General features: G+C 41.4%; 1 protein-coding gene across 1 annotated transcript; it reads left to right on the plus strand.

Moving 5' to 3' along the window:
* The first annotated feature begins 47 nt into the window (after window positions 1–47).
* On the plus strand, window positions 48–4,606 carry BT62DRAFT_971024 (ARM repeat-containing protein). Its single transcript, XM_043189004.1, has 16 exons — window positions 48–137; window positions 194–265; window positions 327–416; window positions 477–610; window positions 667–936; window positions 988–1,039; window positions 1,087–1,203; window positions 1,258–1,385; window positions 1,444–1,555; window positions 1,613–1,930; window positions 1,985–2,528; window positions 2,582–2,952; window positions 3,007–3,092; window positions 3,257–3,330; window positions 3,381–3,607; window positions 3,659–4,606. The coding sequence occupies exons 1-16, from the start codon at window positions 132–134 to the stop codon at window positions 4,298–4,300; spliced, it is 3,243 nt and encodes a 1,080-aa protein (XP_043037876.1). The 5' UTR covers window positions 48–131; the 3' UTR covers window positions 4,301–4,606.
* Window positions 4,607–19,402: the final 14,796 nt, after the last annotated feature.

Genomic DNA, 19,402 nt, shown 5'->3' on the forward strand with positions numbered 1-19,402 from the left:
GGAAAAACTCTTTTGGTTACTTTTTATAACTCCGACAAAAATTTTGGCTTCACTTGATCTTTTCTCTCGTCAATCCCTAACCATTATCTTCCCTCATCTCTCCCCGTTCCCCCCTTCCTCTGTCCGCTGCGATGACCGTAAGTTCTCTATCTAACTTGATGTGCGTGCCGCCGGCGTCTAATCTGGCATTTAGGTCAATTTCATGCAGGGTTTACTTGCCCTGCTCATGCAGACACTTTCGAACGACACCGCACAACTGAAAGCTGTAAACCCCATTTAATCTTATTTCATACTTTTTGAGCTCAGATGCATCTTCGTGATCATAGGCGACTGCTCAGCTGAAACAAGGGTATTACAAGAATCCTGAGTGTATTCCTGCGCTCGCGAATATCATCGCCAATTCGGAGGAACAAGCTGTATGTGTCATTCGCCTCGTCAACTCGTGAAAAGCTGTATAAATTCGATCTATGGATCAGATCCGCCAACTTGCGGCCGTGGAGTTAAGAAAACGCATCGATTACGATAGCGGCAAGATGTGGATGCTCGTTTCCCAGACAGAGCGTGAACAGCTGAAGGCCAGCTTCCCAGAGCTCATTTTAAAAGAACAGAGGTATGTTCTGCTGTCCTTTTGTGGTTACATGTTCCAGTTTAAGCTATTGGCTGTAGTACCCTTGTCAGGCATTCTGCCGCGCGCGTCTTAGCCGCCATCTCATCAATTGAAGTCCCTGCAGGTAACTGGCCGCAGCTTCTGCCCATTCTCCACCAGGCCTGCACCTCTCCTGTGGCTTCTCACCGCGAAGTCGGCACATTCATGCTATATTCCGTGCTCGAGAACATCTGCGAAGGTTTCCAAACTCACCTTGTAGAGCTCTTCAAGCTTTTTGGGCGAACCATAAATGACCTGGAATCTATCGAAGTTCGCATCACCACAGTCAGGTCGGTATAAGTCACTGGCTCGTCGTGACGCGAGGTTGATCTAGTCTACAGGGCACTGGGTGTTATCGCCCAGTACATCGATGCTGATGACAAGCAGGAGCTCGTGTGTGCCCGTTAATTCGTTTTGAATAGCATCTGACGACATTCCAGGCCATGTATCAGGCTCTCCTTCCCTCCATAATCCAAGTCATCGGCCAGACAGTCGAGACTGGCAATGACGGCGGAGCCCGTCATCTCTTCGATGTTCTGGAGACCCTTCTCATCCTTGTAGGTAACATTTTGGTCTCGCCGTCAACGTTGTCATAATGACAATATCAACAGGAGGTTCCCATCCTTAGCAAAAACATACCCGACCTTGTCAATTTCCTTCTCCAATGTGGAGGCAATCGCAACTTCGAAGCTGACCTGAGAGTTCTAGCTCTTAACGCATTGAACTGGACTGTCCAGTAGTGAGTATCAAGTAATGCATCGCGTCCAATTTTTCTGAATCGGTGAACACCGAACCAGCAAGAAATCAAAGGTCCAGAGCGCGGGTCTCGCTCCTGTAATGCTGGAGCATCTCATGCCTATTACGACTGAGGAAGAGCCTGAGGATGTAGACGACGAGGCGCCTTCTCGGGTGAGCGAGTTGTCTTTTTTTTTAAGTATACCTGTACCTGTCTTGACTATTTGTTAGTCCGCTCTTCGGATTATCGATGGGCTTTCTTCCAACTTGCCACCCACCCAAGTCTTCCCATTCCTGCGAAACCTCATTGTGCAATATTTCTCCTCGGCCGACGCTGCTCAGAGGCGAGGTGCCATGTTGGCTCTCGGCGTTGCCGTTGAGGGTTGCAGTGAATTCATGGGAGCTCAGATGGGTCAAGTCTGGCCCATGATCGAAGTGGGTTTGCAAGATAACGATGCTGGTGTTAGGAAAGCCACCTGTGCGGCTGTCAGTTGCCTCTGTGAATGGCTTGAGGACGAGTGTGTTGCGAAGCACGCCATGCTCGTTCCCGTAAGTGCTAGCTCTCTCTAAGGGGCGTTTGTAGCTAACACGCGCGACTTGCAGGCTATAATGAACCTCATCAATGACGAGCCCACCCAGCGTTCAGCCTGCGGAGCTCTTGACACTCTTCTTGAGATCTTACACGATGTTATCGATCAATATCTTCACCTTATCATGGAACGTCTTGCTGGTCTCCTGGAGACAGCGCCTCTTCCCGTTAAAGCCGTCGTCACTGGTGCCATCGGAAGTGCAGCTCATGCATCCAGGGAACGTTTCCTCCCCTACTTCGAGCACACTATGTCACGCCTGCAACACTTCCTTGTTCTCACCGGCGAGGGAGAGGAGACCGAACTTCGAGGCATCACAATGGATGCTATTGGAACGTTTGCCGAAGCTGTTGGCAAAGATCGTTTCCGGCCTTACTTCCCTGATATGATGAAGCAAGCCTTCCAAGGAATTGAGATGGAGAGTGCTCGCTTAAGAGAATGCAGCTTTTTATTCTTTGGTGTTATGGCGAGAGTATTCGGCGAAGAATTTGCCCCTTATCTACCTAACGTTGTTCCTCCCTTGCTGCAGAGTTGCAAACAGGACGAAGGTGGAACAGAGTGTATGTTTCTTGCGTTATTATTTTTTTCGTATTACTGACCTTTTCCTCTCTAGTTTCTGTATCTGACGCTGTTGCGGCGTTTGACTCTGGTTCTTCTCCTTCCAATGCCATCACAATCTCTGATGACGATGGTCATGGTGCAGATGGTGTTGAGTTGGATAATCTCGATCTCAATAAGATGATGGACGTCAACAGTGCTATTGCTGTTGAGAAAGAGATTGCCGCCGACACTATTGGCACTCTTTTCGCTTCCACCAAGCATCATTTCTTCCCTTACGTTGAGCCCTGCTCCTTGGAACTCACTGAACTCCTCAACCACTACTATGAGGGCATCAGGAAGAGCGCGATGGACTCCTTGCTTGAGATCGTTAGGACCTTCTATGATTTGAGCGATCACCAAGATTGGGTTGCCGGCAAAGTTGTGGTGCGTTGCGAATGTCGGTTTGGAGTTGTTGATAGCGCCTAACGGAGCCTGTAGCAAGTGCCTGTTCAGAGCACCGTGCGGGACCTCATTAACCACGTCGTCCCCCATTTATTGGACATGTACCAGACCGAAGATAACAAGTAGGTGTTGATTTCTTCTTCGCTAGCATTGCCATTGCGTGACGAAAAATTAAACTCAGCTCACTTCGACGCAAATGCGCATGAGACTATTTTTTTATTATTATTCTGATCACATTCTTTAACCAACTTCTATGGAACTGAACTAATCGCCTTTCATCTCATAGGTCTGTTGTATCTTCGCTATGTGTTGGCTTCGCAGAAACTTTGAACAAGATTGGTCCCGCGTTTGTCGATGGCTGTGTGTTGTTTCCTGATCTTGGCTCGTGCATCCCCCTTATAAGTTGATAGACCTCGATCGCGTTTCCGAGATCGCTGTTCAAATTCTTGGGCAAAAGGCGTTCTGTCAACAGGATCCTGACCAGGATGAAAGTGAAGAAGCCCCCGAAGATCAGGCTGAGTATGATTCTGTCTTGATTTCTTCTGCAGGAGACCTTGTGTCCGCTTTGGCTAATGTCTTGGGTGCTGATTTTGCTCCTGCTTTCGGCACATATTTCCCTCTCATCTCCAAATTCTACGTAAGCCCATTTTGTCGCCTTGCGTATCCTAGCAATTGAATTATTCTTTAGAAAAAAGGCCGTTCGCTTAGCGATCGCTCATCTGCAATTGGTTGCTTGGCCGAAATTATTGCGGGCATGAAAGAGTCAGTTACGCCGTCCTCAGAACCCCTTCTTGAACTCTTCTACCGCGCTTTAAGCGACGAAGAGCCCGAAGTTCTTAGTAATGCAGCATTTGGTATTGGATTGCTTGTCGAACATTCTCAGATGGACTTGTCACCACAATATCTTCATGTCCTCGCTGCCCTTCAACCTCTCTTCGTCGTCCTTCCTGACAGTCCGGCAGCCCGCCTTAATGCCAAGGATAACGCGGCTGGCGCTGTTGCGCGTCTCATCGTGCGCAATACCACTGCTCTCCCCTTGGACCAAGTTCTTCCCGTATGGCTCAATGCGCTGCCACTGAAGAACGACTTCCTTGAGAACCGCCCTGTGTTCCGCGCCATCTTCCACCTCTTCCGGACCAACTCCAGTGTCCTCCTACCTCACCTTGATAGCCTCTTACAGGAATTCGCTGTTGTCCTTGACCCAAGTCAGCCTGACCAGGTTGGGGATGAGGTCCGGGCAGAGCTGATTCAACTCATAGCTATGTTAAACCAGGAGGACCCGGCGAAGATACAAGCAGCGGGGTTAGCTGTTTTTGTACCAGGTGCTTGAGATGATTCTAATTTCATATCACGTTATATTCCTTGATGACATTTACTAGTTACGGATCCATTTGCATACGACGCATGTTTTTCTTGTTTTCTTTCATCGTTTCTTAGAGTAGCATGTTATATTTTGGTTACTAATGTTAAGTTCTTCGGTGACCTAGGTACCACTGCATGACGAAAGCGTTGGAAACGGACGCGTTGTTGGTGCGTGTTGATCAGTGTGTTCCTCCCGACTTTCAAGGATAAGGAGGACCACGGGGTTCAACCTGGGTGGGTGGGATCGTGGGCATTGGATTATTGAACAAGAATGTCATCCAAATTGGACAATCTCATGAGAAGAAATGTCGATGCGCTTAATGCATTACATCATCGTCGTGCGAATGATGTCGACTGTCGCTGGGATCTGCGCTACGCGGGTGGGTCCTCAGGGTATAAAAGGGCACGACGGTTCGACAACCCACATCTTCCAACTCTTTCCTCTACTGCCATCATCTCTACTGCTTTTCAGCAACACCACCTTTGTCCACTGTAAGTGTGTGGAAGTGACCTCTGTGACTTACCCTTCTAGACACTCGTCACCCCGCCCTTCATCGGCGCTGCACCGTTGTGCCTGGCCTTCGCCTCGGCGCACAATAGGTCTTTCTCTCTGAAGCATAGTCCGATCTGATTCACTCTTCCATTTTGGCCAGAACCGGCTTGCATTCTGAGGAAACACATCTGCTTTGTCATCAAGTATGTGTTTCTTCCATGAAGTGCATTCCGATGTACTGAGCTGTGGATCAGAAGATGGCCCCTTCCATCAATCATGACTGAGAGATGACCAAAAAGAGATCTGATCTATTACAATGGTCAGATCTATATGCTTTGAGATCAAGCCCTCTGAGGGAAGATTATTGCCCAATCACATGACCACATCACTGCAGGACACCCTGGAATCATGAAGACCACAGAGTTAGTATTACAGGAATACTGGTGGCCAAAACTGAAGAGGAATGTGGAGAAGTATGTGAGGGCCTGCAAAACCTGCCAGTGCATCAAATTGAGCATGCAAGTGAAAGCAGCCCCACTACATCCAAATGAAGTACCAAGCACACTATGGACACACATATCTGTAGACATGGTCACTGGTTTGCTAGAGTGCCAAGGTTACAATGCTATTATCATCATAGTTGATTGCTTCTCAAAGGTAATTATTTTGATCACATGCTTGACAGAGTTGTCATCAGAAAGATGGGCAAAGATCTTACAAGACAAGGTATATGCCAAATACAGCATGTCACAAGTGGTGATTTTAGACTGAGGACTACAGTTTATCTGTAAGTTTATAACAGACTTATATCATCTTTTTCAGATTTGAAGCAACACCTTTACTACTTATCACTCACAGACAGATGGGCAGACAGAGTGAAGTCAAGAAGTATCTCTGAATGTTTATCAACTATTGGCAAGATGACTGGACCAACTGGCTCCTGCTCACAACTTTCCAATACAACAACTGGATACACTTGACAATGGACAAAATCCCATTCTTTGTCAAATATGAGTGACATTCTCACATCACTGGTTCATCCTGCCACTCCACTATAACTCCCACATCCACATTGTTTGTGGATTAAATGACCAAGATCCATGATGAGACAAAGTCTGCTCTTGAGAAAGTTACCATCATAATGAAACATCAATATGATAAATTCTGCCATTCTGCTGTCTAGTACACAGTCAGAGACTGAGTTTGGCTGGATACAACTAATCTCCATCTTTCTTGCCTGAAAAAGAAGCTTGCCAATAAAAACACCAGTTTTTTTGCCATCAGTAAGAAGGTCAGGACCTCTACCTATCATCTCACACTCTCTATGACTTAGAAGATACACCTTATTTTCAACAAATCTCTTCTCTCTCTTTATATATCTCTCACTTTTCTCAATCAAGAAACTCCTCTACCTTTCAAACCAGTTCTGGTCAATGAGAGAGAACATTATGAAATTGAACAGATTTTTAACCACTGCATTTGTAAAACTTGCAGCTATTGGAGTTAATGCCCCTCTACTGTTGTTGAATATCTCATTAAGTGGAAGAGTTATAGCCTTAAATCCAATCAGTGAGTCAGTGAATGTAATATGAATATTACTAATATCATTTATGACTATAAACTTTCCTTTAATTGAGCCATCAGGATAATGGTTTTAACCAGAGAGTAATATTATAATTTTTCTGCTTATTTTATCTTTTCTCTTGATTATCTTATTTTTGATCTTATTTTATCAGAGTGTCTATCTTATCTAAGGTGGCTATCAACTGTGGGACAATTATTTAACTACAATAGGTATCTTGCACTATTATCCTTTGACATATCACAGATATCTTATCAACAGACAATACTTTATTGTTCTGCTCTTGATAACTGGACACAATGGCACCATATTATAGAAATGCATAATAAGTAGAAACTATATTTAGTTTATACAAAATATATATAAGTAGCATAGCTCTCACTGTAATAGACCAGCTTTGAGCTAAAGTTTATCTATACCACTCTTTCTCTCTTGAGCCTAACTTGTGTGGTCTTGATCAAACACTACTTGATTCACATTAAGTGGACTCTAATGTGATGGTGTGAATTTGACACAGCATGAGTTTATCATGTGTCTAAAGTCATGTATCAAGCAGATCTAATGTTGATCTGTCTGATTTTCAGCCATCACTCAGAAATCATCAAAAGCCTAAATCATTGTCTCATCTGGTTTATCAGCAAGAAATACCTCATGTTTGAAAGATGTGCCACTATTTATGATTGGCATAAAATAAGACTTTTCTCTATTGGATATTATGCAGCTCAGTCTCCACAGATCTATCACCATAAGGTTCAAAGATTCCACATTTGGTTCAGTTGGCTCATCAAAAGGTCAATGTGTCTGCTTTGCCATGAGGCAGTCCTTGCACTTTTCTTTGACCTTTCTGTTAGTGATTTCACTAGTGAGCCTGTCTATCAGATTTTTTGAGACTATTTTTTTAATTGTTTTAATACTTGCATGCATAAGACAGTGATGCCATTGGCACAGTGAGATTGGGTCACTCCTTGATGACATTGTGAAGTGCCCAGCAGGTATATTTCTCTTATCATCAATATACTCAAAGACATACATTTCACTCTCACTATATCTGGTGAAGACTTCTGCACTATTTGTATCTCTGACAACTGCTTATTCTTCCTCAAACATTGTAGAGAATCTGGCTGCATCAAGGGCACTGATGAAAATAAGATTTGTGGCCAGTGAGAGTGTGTATAATGCATTCTTGAATGTCAGTCTCATGAGTTTGTTCTCTCCAGTCTTGCAACAGAATAGTTTGCTAGTTGTTTTCACTTCTGGGATTGTGAATCTGCCCTCTAGCTGCTTTACTGAGGAGCCAGTATGAAATAGCTGTGCTGTATACTCTGTGAAACCCTTCTGATCCTTCATGATGTGGTTGCTAGCTCTTGAGTCCATGAAGTGTAGTGATTTGGTCAGTTTCTGTATCTTGAATATTGTTAATACATATGCTTTATCTGCCACAGGTGTATTGTATATAAATTCCTCCACCCCAAAGAGACTAAGATCCAGATCCAGAGCCTCATCATCATCAATCTCCTCAAGATCAAGTACATCAAACTCCAAAATAGACAAGGTAGTAATCTCAAAATCTGAATCAGTTAGTGAACAAGTTATCTCAAATCCATTTAAGTTATCCAAGTCACTGTCAATATCTTCAATATGCAGCATTTTCTTATCACTCAGCTCATCTCTAGCCTAATGAATATATATAATATTATCCTTCTCATTGAACACTGTAATAGCTCCTTTGAGCAGCACCTTCTTTACCATTACACCCTGGCTAGTCTCATCACCATTCATTGTTATATGTCATGAATGTGATATGGGGGATATAGGCTATTGTCATGTTTGCCTGGGTGTATCAGGAGCTGTCACTACTTGTATGCTGGATATTGTATTGTTTGCCTGGTTATTCTGTTTATTTCTTCTGAAATTGTCAGAGAACTGACTCTCTTTTCCTCCTCTAGGCCAATAACAATCCATAATGTTGTGAGTTGAATGTTTACAGGCCTTACAGTTTAGATTAGAGCACTATTTACTGGTAGACAACTTTGCATTCAGGACAAGAGATGCATCTGTCTTATTGGAATACAAGATAATATGGTGGATCTGCAAGAGTGATATAATCTCAACTGACATCTTGCACTGGTATAAAAAGGTATGATTGAGAGCTAGTTTGTACTGTGAGAGAGAAAGCATATGATGATTTCTCAAAAGTCTTTGTCAGTTAATTTCCATCCAGTTTTAGACAAGTTATCAATGTGTTACACACATACCACTGGTCTCTGTTCATTCCAACCAACCTAAAATTCAACTGCCAAGTTCCACTGGCCTCTGGCCATTCTCTACTCTTATTAATTTCATTTTACCTTGATCATTTCACATTTAGATTTCATATTATAATATTTAGACTCCAAATGCAGTAGCAAATAATTGACACTAGAGCCCAATAGACCCTGACTCAGAATTAGCTACTGTTAGTATATAAACCATGTATAATCATTGTAATTACTCAGTTTGAGTATTAACTTAGATAGCCACTTACACTTTGTACTCACTTCAATCCTCTTTATCTTGTCTATTAGACTCTGCTCCAAAGAATACTCTGCTTCACTTCTCTAATAGACCTCTATTCTGCTAATCTAAGTCCTTGGGCCTTAAATTAAGAGTGACATTGCTAATAGCTTCATTAATGCCTATACACTTTACCAGTCTCCATGCATGCACTCAGGTCCAATCTGTTAGACTCAAAGTGCATATGATCTGAACACATGATAAACTGACACTGTATCAAGTTTGTACAGCCACATCAGAGTTCACTAAATGTGTCTGATAGTCATAATGTTCTAAGGCTAAAGACAGTTAGGCTTGAGAGAAGATGGTGTAGAATTGTTATATGCATACCACCAGCCTCTGTGTGACTACAACCAATCATGAATTCAATCACCAAGCTTCACTAGACTCCATATGCTTCCTTTTACCTACTAATTTTATTTTACCATTACTATTTCATATTTGTATTTCACATCATAGTATTTAGACTCTGAATATGATAGCAAACAATTGACATCAGAACCCAATAGACCTTAACTCAGAATTAACTATCATTAGTATATAAACCATATACAATTGCTGTAACTACTCAGTTTGAATATCAACTTGGATAGTCATCTACACTTTGTGCTCACTTCAGCTTCTCTCTATCTCATCCATCAGATTCTGCTCCAAAGGATATCTCTCTTCACTTCTCTGACAGAACTCTGTTCTGTCAATTCCATATTCTTGGCCTTGACTTAAGGATGATATTGCCAATAGCTTTGTTGACATCCACACACTCTGCTGGTCTCTGTGCATGCACTCAAACTCAATCAATTGGCATGTTCCTAATAGTATATTCAAACTTAAACCCTTGAGTCAAAAAGAAATTTATTATTATTATGTCTACCACATTCATCCAACCTACAGAAGCCAATTCTGAACAAACTCAACTCAGCCATTCCAACATATTCTTCATGAAAGACATTCCAGCTTCTGCCTCAAAAAAACAATCAGAGCTCTTTAGATTGGCCTCTGGTGGAAGACAATCCTCCTATAGGGAAACCTACATCCATTCTAGTTTCACTGCCTACTAACCAAATTACAATGATTCTCCTAACTCTTTTGATGCTATCAGCATCCCAACCAATAGAGTCCAGTAGACCAGCATGATGTATAGCACCCAAAGTGACTCTCTAATAGACTCTTTATCTTTGGGCAACATGCATGAGAACTCAGACAGCCTAAACTCAGAGGGCAAAGGTGAAGACACCTCTACTTATACTCTCATCTGATGGGAACCAGATGGGAACCTACCAAACCTCAAGGGCCAAGAGAGCCAAGTGGACCAAAAAGACTAGGTGGTCTCAATAGCCTGAGTGGCTCCAATGGCCCCATGAGAAGCAGCAATCCAAACCAGCAGAACATGTTCCTAGAATTCATGAACCTGTTATGAGAAGTCTCTGCTTCTCTCAATAACCTTAAGCCAGCCACTATCTGCACCAAGGTCAAAGAACTGGAACTCTTTGATAGCTCTGATCCTCACAAACTAAAGGCTTTTATTGTTTCTCTTCAGTTGAACTTCAATGATAAATCTACCACATTCACAGAAGATGCCAGCAAGGTCAACTATGCCATCTCCTTCCTGGCTAGCACCACACTCAACTGGTTCAAACCAGACATCCTTAATCTCAATTCATAGAATCTGCCAGCCTGGCAATTTTTCTATGCAGCCTTCTTAGATGAGCTTCATGGCAACTTTAGCCCCTTTAATGCTATCAGAGATGCTGAAGATGCATTAGAGCATCTTTAGATATGTGATGGAGACTGGATCATAAAGTATATAGTCTAATTCAATCAGTATACCTCACAAATTGAGTATAGAGATAACACTCTCCACTATATCTTTTACTGTGGCCTCTGCATTCACATCAAAGATGATATGGTCCACCATGGGAAGCCAAACAACCTCTATAACATGTGCTTTCTTGTCCAAGAACTTGATACTCATTACTAGACCTGGAAGATCAAAATTGCTCATGAAAACCAGAATAATAAAGTCTCCAACTAATCCTCCAACCTCAAATTCAAGAGGTCCAACTCTCCTCTCTCAAACTCCAGCTCCACACTAAAATCCACCACTCTTAAACCCTATGTTGACAAGCTAGGCAGAGATGGCTGTCTTACTCAGGAAGAAAAAGACTGCTGACACCAGAACAATCTTTGCATGTTCGATGGAGTCAAACATAAGACTGAGGATTGTAACAAGTAGAAGAAAGTAGCCTATGCCAAGAGACATGCAGCTGAAGTAGACACTGCCTCTGAGAAACCAGCTCCAACAGAGTCAGAAAACTAGAAAGCAATCCTGTTCTCTCTATGTGAGTTTAGAGTTGCATTGATTCTATTTGCACATTAGAGGTCCTTACTCTCAACACAACATCTCTCTCTAACCATTTCTTCCATCTCTCACTTTCAGCAGGATTACCATCTAGTATAAAACCTGATGAGTCTCCAATTTCTACTATTCTGCACTTTCTTGCTCTTATTGATTCTGGTTTTAGCCACTGCTTTGTTGATACTAAGTATATAGCTGCTAATGATATTTCTATTAAAACCATCTCTAGTATGCAACTCCAATTATTCAATGGCTCTGTCAGAAGCTATATATCTCAAATTGCAACCATCTCTATCTGTTTTCCTTCTGGAGACACTTTTTCTATTAACTTCTATATCATTTATCTGGATTCATCTTGCAATCTTGTCCTAGGATACAACTGGCTCTCCTGCTACAATCCACTGATTGACTGGGCTGAGAACAGTATTACTTTCTACTCAAGCTATTTGTTAAGCCCAAATAACATGTGACTAAAACATGTGATAAACTGATGCTGCTTTGTGTTCAGGCAGTCACATTAGAGTCCACTATATGTGTCTGTTTGTCTATATATTGCAAGGCCTTTGCAGTTGGCTCAAGATAAGATGATGAAGAATAAACTTTAGCTCAAAGCTGAGAATACTATAGTGAGAGCTATACTATTTATATACTAGTCATCATCCATCTAAAGATATAACTACCTAATTGTGCATCCTGGCATTATAGAGCATTTTGTCTAGTGTCATTAAGCTACCTACAAAAAGATATTATCTATTATCAAGCAGTTACCATTGTGTTGAAGAACAATGACCAACTAGGCATTGTTGTGATGACTAAGTCTGTCCCACAGTTCTAAGTGCTGATCTAGACACTCTGACTAAGTGAAGATAGGGGTTAGTCCCTTAAATAAAAAATAAAAATAAGAAAAAATTATAATATTACCCCCTCAGAACCATCATCCCAATGATTAATTTAGGGATAAGTCCAGGCATCCAAGAGCAGATAACCTGCCCTTCTCCTCATAAGATTCATTGACCAATAAGATATCAGTTCAATACCTGTTTATAATCATGTATTGTATCATCAGTGTTTATATGCTATTTGTTGATCCATTGATTAGATTCAGGTCTATAATCTTTCCAGCTGATTAAGTAGTCAACTGTTGTCATCATCCCACTGTCTCTTGCTTTGATTTTTCATAATCTGTGATTTATTACTTAGTTGACTTTATAATATTCTTTGTCATTGATCAGGTCTGGTGAAGAAGACAGTGGGTGTTTTTGATTTGGAAAAGCTAGCATGATATAAAGTGTTAATAATGTCTTGTTGAAGATATTGTGAATCTTCCAGGTGACAGACAGTCATAACTTGTAGGTGGCATCACTGATCTTTGCAAGAATGGGGAATAGTCCTGTGCATTTATCAGTGAGTTTCTGTTTTGAGTATGGAAGATAAAGGTTTGTAGTATCCAGCCAAACTTTGTTGTTGACTGCATATTCATGTGCCAGTTGCCTATGCTTATCATATTGCTTTTTCATTGTGGCTGCCACCTTTTCAAGGGCTGCTTTGGTTTTGGCATGGATCTTTGTCATAGATGTGGTGAAGTCCATAGAGATGGATGTTGTTGTATGGTGTCATTTAGTTTGGATGACATTGGGATGTCACCCATAGTTGATGAAGAACAGGGTTTTACCAGTGGCTGAGTGGATTCTATTGTTATATTGAAAGGTGACAAGCACCAACCATTCTACTCAGTTGTCCTGCTAATAGTTAATAAAGAGGTAGAGGTATTTCTCCACCTCCTAGTTCATCTGTTCTGTTTGTCCATCTGTTTGAAGGTGGTATATAGTTAATGCATTTCATTTAATGTTGAGAAGGTAGTATAAGTTGTCCAGGAACTTAGAGACAAATTATGGCCTCCTGTCCAAAATGACTACTTGGGGCATCCCATACTTGGCATAAACCTCATCCCATAGGATTTTTGCCCACTCTTCTGATGTTAATTCTGTCAAACAGATAATCAGAATGATTGCCTTTGAGAATCAATTGACTATGATGAGAATTGTATCATAGCTGTTGCAGTTCAGTAGTCTGGTGATCATATCCACTAAAATATAGATCCATAGTGATGATGGAATCTCATTCAGATGGAGCAGTGCCACTTGTGGCTATATTAATATCTTGCCTCTTTGGCATACTTTATATGCTTTGACATATTGTGTGATATTATAGCCTATTTTGGACTACCAGTACTCCTGGAGTACCAACTCCTTTGTTTTAGTGATTTCTAAATGGCTGGCAGTTGCATGATCATAACACATAGCAATTATCTCACCACAGAGAGGTTGGTCCTTGGGAATATAAATCTGCCTATCATAGCAGATTATTCCATCCTTTTTTGTCATTTCTTGTTCATGATTAAGTGATAGAGCCACTTGCTGGTCCTATTTATGGTTATCCTGAGTCACACTCTTGATGCACTTGTGAATCTCCTCTTCTGTTGGCATGATCATTCCTTGGAAGTGCTTCAGCTTCAGAATGATGACTCCCTCATTGTTATCTTTTCTCTGGTCATGGTCTGCCCTCCTACTGAGCAAATCCATCTTTTTGTTGGCTGCACCAGCTTTGTGGTGCAGTATATAGTCATACTCTGATAATTCCATCACCCATGGAGCTTGCTGATGGTTTAACTTTTGAGATAAGCAGAAGTATTGAAGATTCTGGTGGTTAGTCCAGATCTTGAAGATCTGGACCACCCCAATCAGATAATGCTGCCATTTGGCTAGGGTGAGCATTATAGTGAGCAACTTCTTGTCATATATTTCATAGTTGCATTCTATTATGGTTAAAGCCTTAGATAGGAACATGATGGAGTGCCAATGGCTCTCTTGTTCTTATGAGAGGACAGCACCAATGGCACTCTCATTTGAGTTGGCTTCAACATGGAATTTCCCATCTTGCATTGGAATAGCTAGGACTACATCTTCTGCCAATCACTACTTGAGGTCATTAAATGCTGATTGTTGAGATGAGCCTCAGGTCTATGGCATATTGCCAGTTAACTGGATCATGGGGCAAATCACCTTACTGTAGTCTTAGATAAACTGCTGATAGAAGTTAGTGAAACTCAAAAAGGATTATAACTCCTTTTTCTTAATAGGCTCTGGCCACTCCATTACTCCTGCAATCTTGACAGGGTCCATTCAGATACTGTCTTCACTGATAATGACTCTGAGATACTTGATTTTGAGTACCTTGAATTTGCATTTCTCTGCTTTGAGAAATAGTTGATGCTTTCTCATTAGAGCCAGTCCTTATCATACTAGTTTCCAATGTTCTTTTTAAGTCTTGGACATAATTAGGATGTCATCAAAGTAAATCGTGACCTTTTCAGTGATGATAAGATCCTTGAAAATGTCATTCATCATCCACTAGAATGTGGCTGGTGAATTTGTGAGGCCAAAGAACATGACTGTTGGCTCAAACAGTTCTTGGTTGGTATGGAAGATGGCTTTCCATTCATTGCCTTCTTTGATACATACATTGTTGTATCCTCAGCAGATGTCCAACTTAATGTAGTATCAGGCACTGTGGAGTTTGTCCATCAATTTGGAGATTAGTGAAAGTAGATAACAATTCTTAATTGTTATTTTGTTGAGTCTTTAGCAGTCTTATACTGGCTGAAGTTTGTCATCCTTCTTTTTGATGAAAAAGAAGGAGGAGGCCATCAGAGACTTTGATAGCTGTATTCATCCACTGGAAAGATTTTCTTTCAGAAACTTGTCAAGCTTTTGTTGCTCATTGTTGCTAAGTGGATATACTTTGCAATCCAGATTAGCATTGGCATTTGAGACCAGCTCAATGGCATGGTCCCATAGTTTCAGATCAGATAGTTCATCAAAACTTTCTTTGTTGAACAAGTCCTGATAGTCATGTGCCCACTCAGGCACCATTTTCTCAAATGTCTTGCTTTCCTTTTCTGCATTAGCCTTTGTGGCCAAGTCATTCACATGATGCATAGTGCAAATATGAATGGCTTTTTGCAGATCTATGGTGAGAATCATCTCACCATTCACCATCTCTTTATCCCACCAGTCCTCTAGGTCTTTATCAGGTAATTTGAATAGGATTTTTTGACAATAGCATCTAGCAAATATGATTCAACCAGTCTTTCAGTTGATAATGTTACATGCATGCCACCAGCCTCTGTGTCACCTCAACCAACCATGAATGCAATCATGAAAACTCACTGGACTCCAGCCACTCCCCATTACCTATTAATTTCATTTTTACTATTATCATTTTATATTCATATTTCACATTGTAATATCTAGACTCCAAACTCAGTAGCAAATATTGACATTGAAACCCAATAGAACCCAACTCAGAATTAGCTACTATTAGTATATAAAGCCATGTATAACTATTATAACTACTTAGTTCAAATATCAACTTAGATAAGCTATTTACACTTCACACTCACTTCAACTCCTCCCTACCTCATTCATTGGATTCTGCTCTGAAGGATATTCTGGTTCACTTCTCTGATGGAACTCTGTTCTGTCCATCTAGATCCTTAAGCTCCAACTCAAGAGTGACATTGCCAATAGCTTTATCGACACTCACACACTCTGCTGGACTCTGCCCATGCACTCAAGCCCACTTGAATTGGCATGTTTCTAACAGTATATTCAAACTCAAACTCTCGAGTCAAAAATTTTACTATGTCTACCACATTTACCAAACCCACAGAAACCAATCCCAAACAAACTCAGCCCACCCATTCAAACATGTTTTTCATGGAAGACATTCCAGTCTCTACCTCAAAGGAACAACCAGGCCTTTTCAGATCAGCCTCCAGTGGAGAACAACTTTCCTGTAGGAAAACCTACAATCACTCTAGCTTCACTGTCTGCCAACCTAATTATGACAATTCCTCTAACTCTTTCGACACCACTAACATCCCAACCAATAGAGCCCGATAGGCCAGTCTGATGTATAGTGCCCAAACCAACCCCCCAATAGACCCTTTATCTCTGAGCACCATGCATGAGAATCCAGACAGCCCAGACTCAGAGGGCAGAGATGAAGACACCTCTACTCATACTCCCATCCAACAGGAACCAGATGGTAATCCATCAAACCCTTTTTCAGAAGGTCCAGATGGTCCCAATGGCTCAGACAGCTCTGATAGCCCCATGGAACATAACAATCCAAACCAGCAGGATATGTTCCTAGAATTCATGAACCTGTTATGAGGAGTCTTCACTTCTCTCAACAACTCTAAACCAGCTACTATCCATACCAAGGTCAAGGAACTGGAACCATTTGATGGTTCTGACCCTCACAAACTGAAGACTTTCATCGTCTCTCTTCAGTTGAACTTCAATGATAGACCTACTGCATTCACAACAGATGCTAACAAGATTAACTATGCTATTTCATTTCTGGCTGGCACCATGCTTAACTAGTTTGAACCAGACATTCTTAACCCCAATCTGCAGAATCCACCAGCCTGGCAATTCTCCTATGCAGCTTTCCTAAATGAGCTTCATAGCAACTTCAGCCCCTTTGATGCTATCAGAGATGCTGAAGATGCATTAGAATATCTCCAGATGTGTGATAGAGATCAGATCATGAAGTATATAGTCTAATTCAACCAGTATGCTTCACAAATTGGGTACAGAGATAACCCCCTCTATCATGCCTTTTACTGTGGCCTCTGCACCCATATCAAGGATGATATAGCATATCATGGGAAGTCAAATAACCTTCACAACATGCACTTTCTTGCCCAAGAACTTGATGCTCACTACTAGATCCAGAAGATCAAAATTGCCTATAAAAACTGGGATAATAAATTTTCCAATCCCAAATTCAAGAGGTCTAACACTTCTTTCTCAGACTCCAGCTCCACACCAAAATCTACCATCCCTAAGCTCTATGCTGACAAGCTAGGCAAAGATGGCCACCTTATTCAGGAAGAAAAAGACTGCTGGTGCCAGAACAACCTTTGCATGTTCTGTGGAGCCAAACATAAGACTAAGGACTGCAATAAGTGGAAGGCAGCAGCCTCTACCAAGGATCATGCAGCAGAAGTCGACACTGCTCCTGTGGAACCAGCTCTAATAGAGTCAGAAAACTAAGAAGCAACTCTATTCTCTCCATGCAAGTTCAGAGTTGCATTGACTCTATTCACACACTGGAGGTCATCACTCTCAATGCAACATTTCTTTCCAATCACTCCTTCCACATTCCTCTCTCAGTAGAATTACTGACTACTATGGAACCTGATGGTTCTCTAACTTGTATCATTCTGCGTTTTCTTGCCCTTATTAATTCTGACTCTAGCTACTGCTTTGTTGACACTAAGTATATAGCTGCCAATAAAATTCCTATTAAAACTATCCCTAGTATGCAACTTTGATTATTTGATGGCTTTCTTGAAAGCCATATACAGTTGACTATCTCACAATGCATATAGTCAGGAGACACTAAAACCGTATGCATTTATAGATTTATGCAGAACCAAAATGGCATGTGATGTGACATGTGACTTTATGTGACAATGTTGTCATTGCCCCAAAATGCTGTCAGTGGCTTTTGGGTCAGCTTTTCATGCATCTTCTTAAATAATGCCCCTCTCAACCTAATCCACCCTGGTCACCTTGTGAAATACAAAATGCCTCCAGCTTTTGAATAAGCTCAAATCCTTCTCTTGTAGTTATCAAGGTCTGTTCTTTCTCACCCTCCTCTTCCTCTTCTTCCTCCTCATCATCATCAATGACAGTTATTTTCCCATTTTCTACTGCAATATCATGCTTGACAGCAGCAACAATCTCCTCATCTGTTGGCATTGCCTCAAGATCTTTAGTATACTCTTCTGCAATAGAGTTAACCATCTCTTCAATAGTTGGAATGAGACCAAACATGCAATTTCATTGTTTCAATTCGATAAGATGATCCTTCAACATTATCTCTGCTGTCTGGAGCTGTTGAATGGGGGCAATTAGAGTGGGAGGTGTGTTCATTTTTGACTGTGACAAAGAAGCCAACTGATTGACTGCCTCCAGTGCTTTACCAACATCATTCTCTGCATTCATAACAGCTATAAGAGCAGGACATCAGTCAGCATCAGCATATTGGTTTCCAAGCAGATTATGCAATGCCTGTTCAATCTCTGGAAGCATGTATTTGTCTGTTGAGGCAAAGTCATAAACAAGATTCCATGCAGACTTGAGGAGTGAGGCATCTTGAAAATCATTGGATGATGTGATAGACTGTGACTTGGGTGCATTGTCAGGCATTATACCAGTGTGTTTCCAGCAGTTTGCTATCATTTTATTGCTGACATTTGCCCAAGCATCATGAGCAATAGTCATAGCTTCAAGGAGATCAAGCTTAAAGATCTCAGACTCTCCAAGATCATTGAGATCAAGTGCATGGATACACATGGCATTCTGATAATGTGTTTTGAAGCAGCAGATAATACCAGCATCTAGCAGCTGAACATATGGAGTTATATTGGGCTCGAAGAACTCCAGCTTTGTGTTATAGGGTGTATAAGTGATGGAATACCCTCGAAAGTTGTCCAAGGTCAGCAGAACCTGCTGCATCTTCCTCTTTATCTTTAAATCAAACATTTTCACCCACTCTATAAATATTTCACTCATCATCCAGGCCTTTTTGTTATTCCAATAATAGAATCCTATTGCCGTTGGACTCTTTTTCTTGAAACACTATAATTGCTTTGACTTGCCAATGAAAACAACTGGCATCCACTCACTCTCATCTGCATTCACAGCAAAACACATGGTGATGTGGAACTTATCCTGTTTCGTCCACTCATAGGACCAGATGCCAAGATATGATCTGAGATGGCAAAGATGACAAGATCAGATTCATCAATATTCCATCTGTCCTGCATCGCATATTTCACTATAATACTGTGAAGACACACATGTTCTTTTTCCACTGCCATCATATCCACTGAGCCTGCTTCTCCATGCTGCTGAACCTCCTGAATCTTCCATGCCTTGCAGAATGACCTTAACTATCCCTCTCCTTTCAAACACTGATCCTCTGGAATATTCATCAGATTTTCAAT

This window comes from Guyanagaster necrorhizus (assembly GCF_019112545.1).
Source record: "Guyanagaster necrorhizus MCA 3950 unplaced genomic scaffold BT62scaffold_18, whole genome shotgun sequence".
Classification (NCBI taxonomy): domain Eukaryota; kingdom Fungi; phylum Basidiomycota; class Agaricomycetes; order Agaricales; family Physalacriaceae; genus Guyanagaster; species Guyanagaster necrorhizus.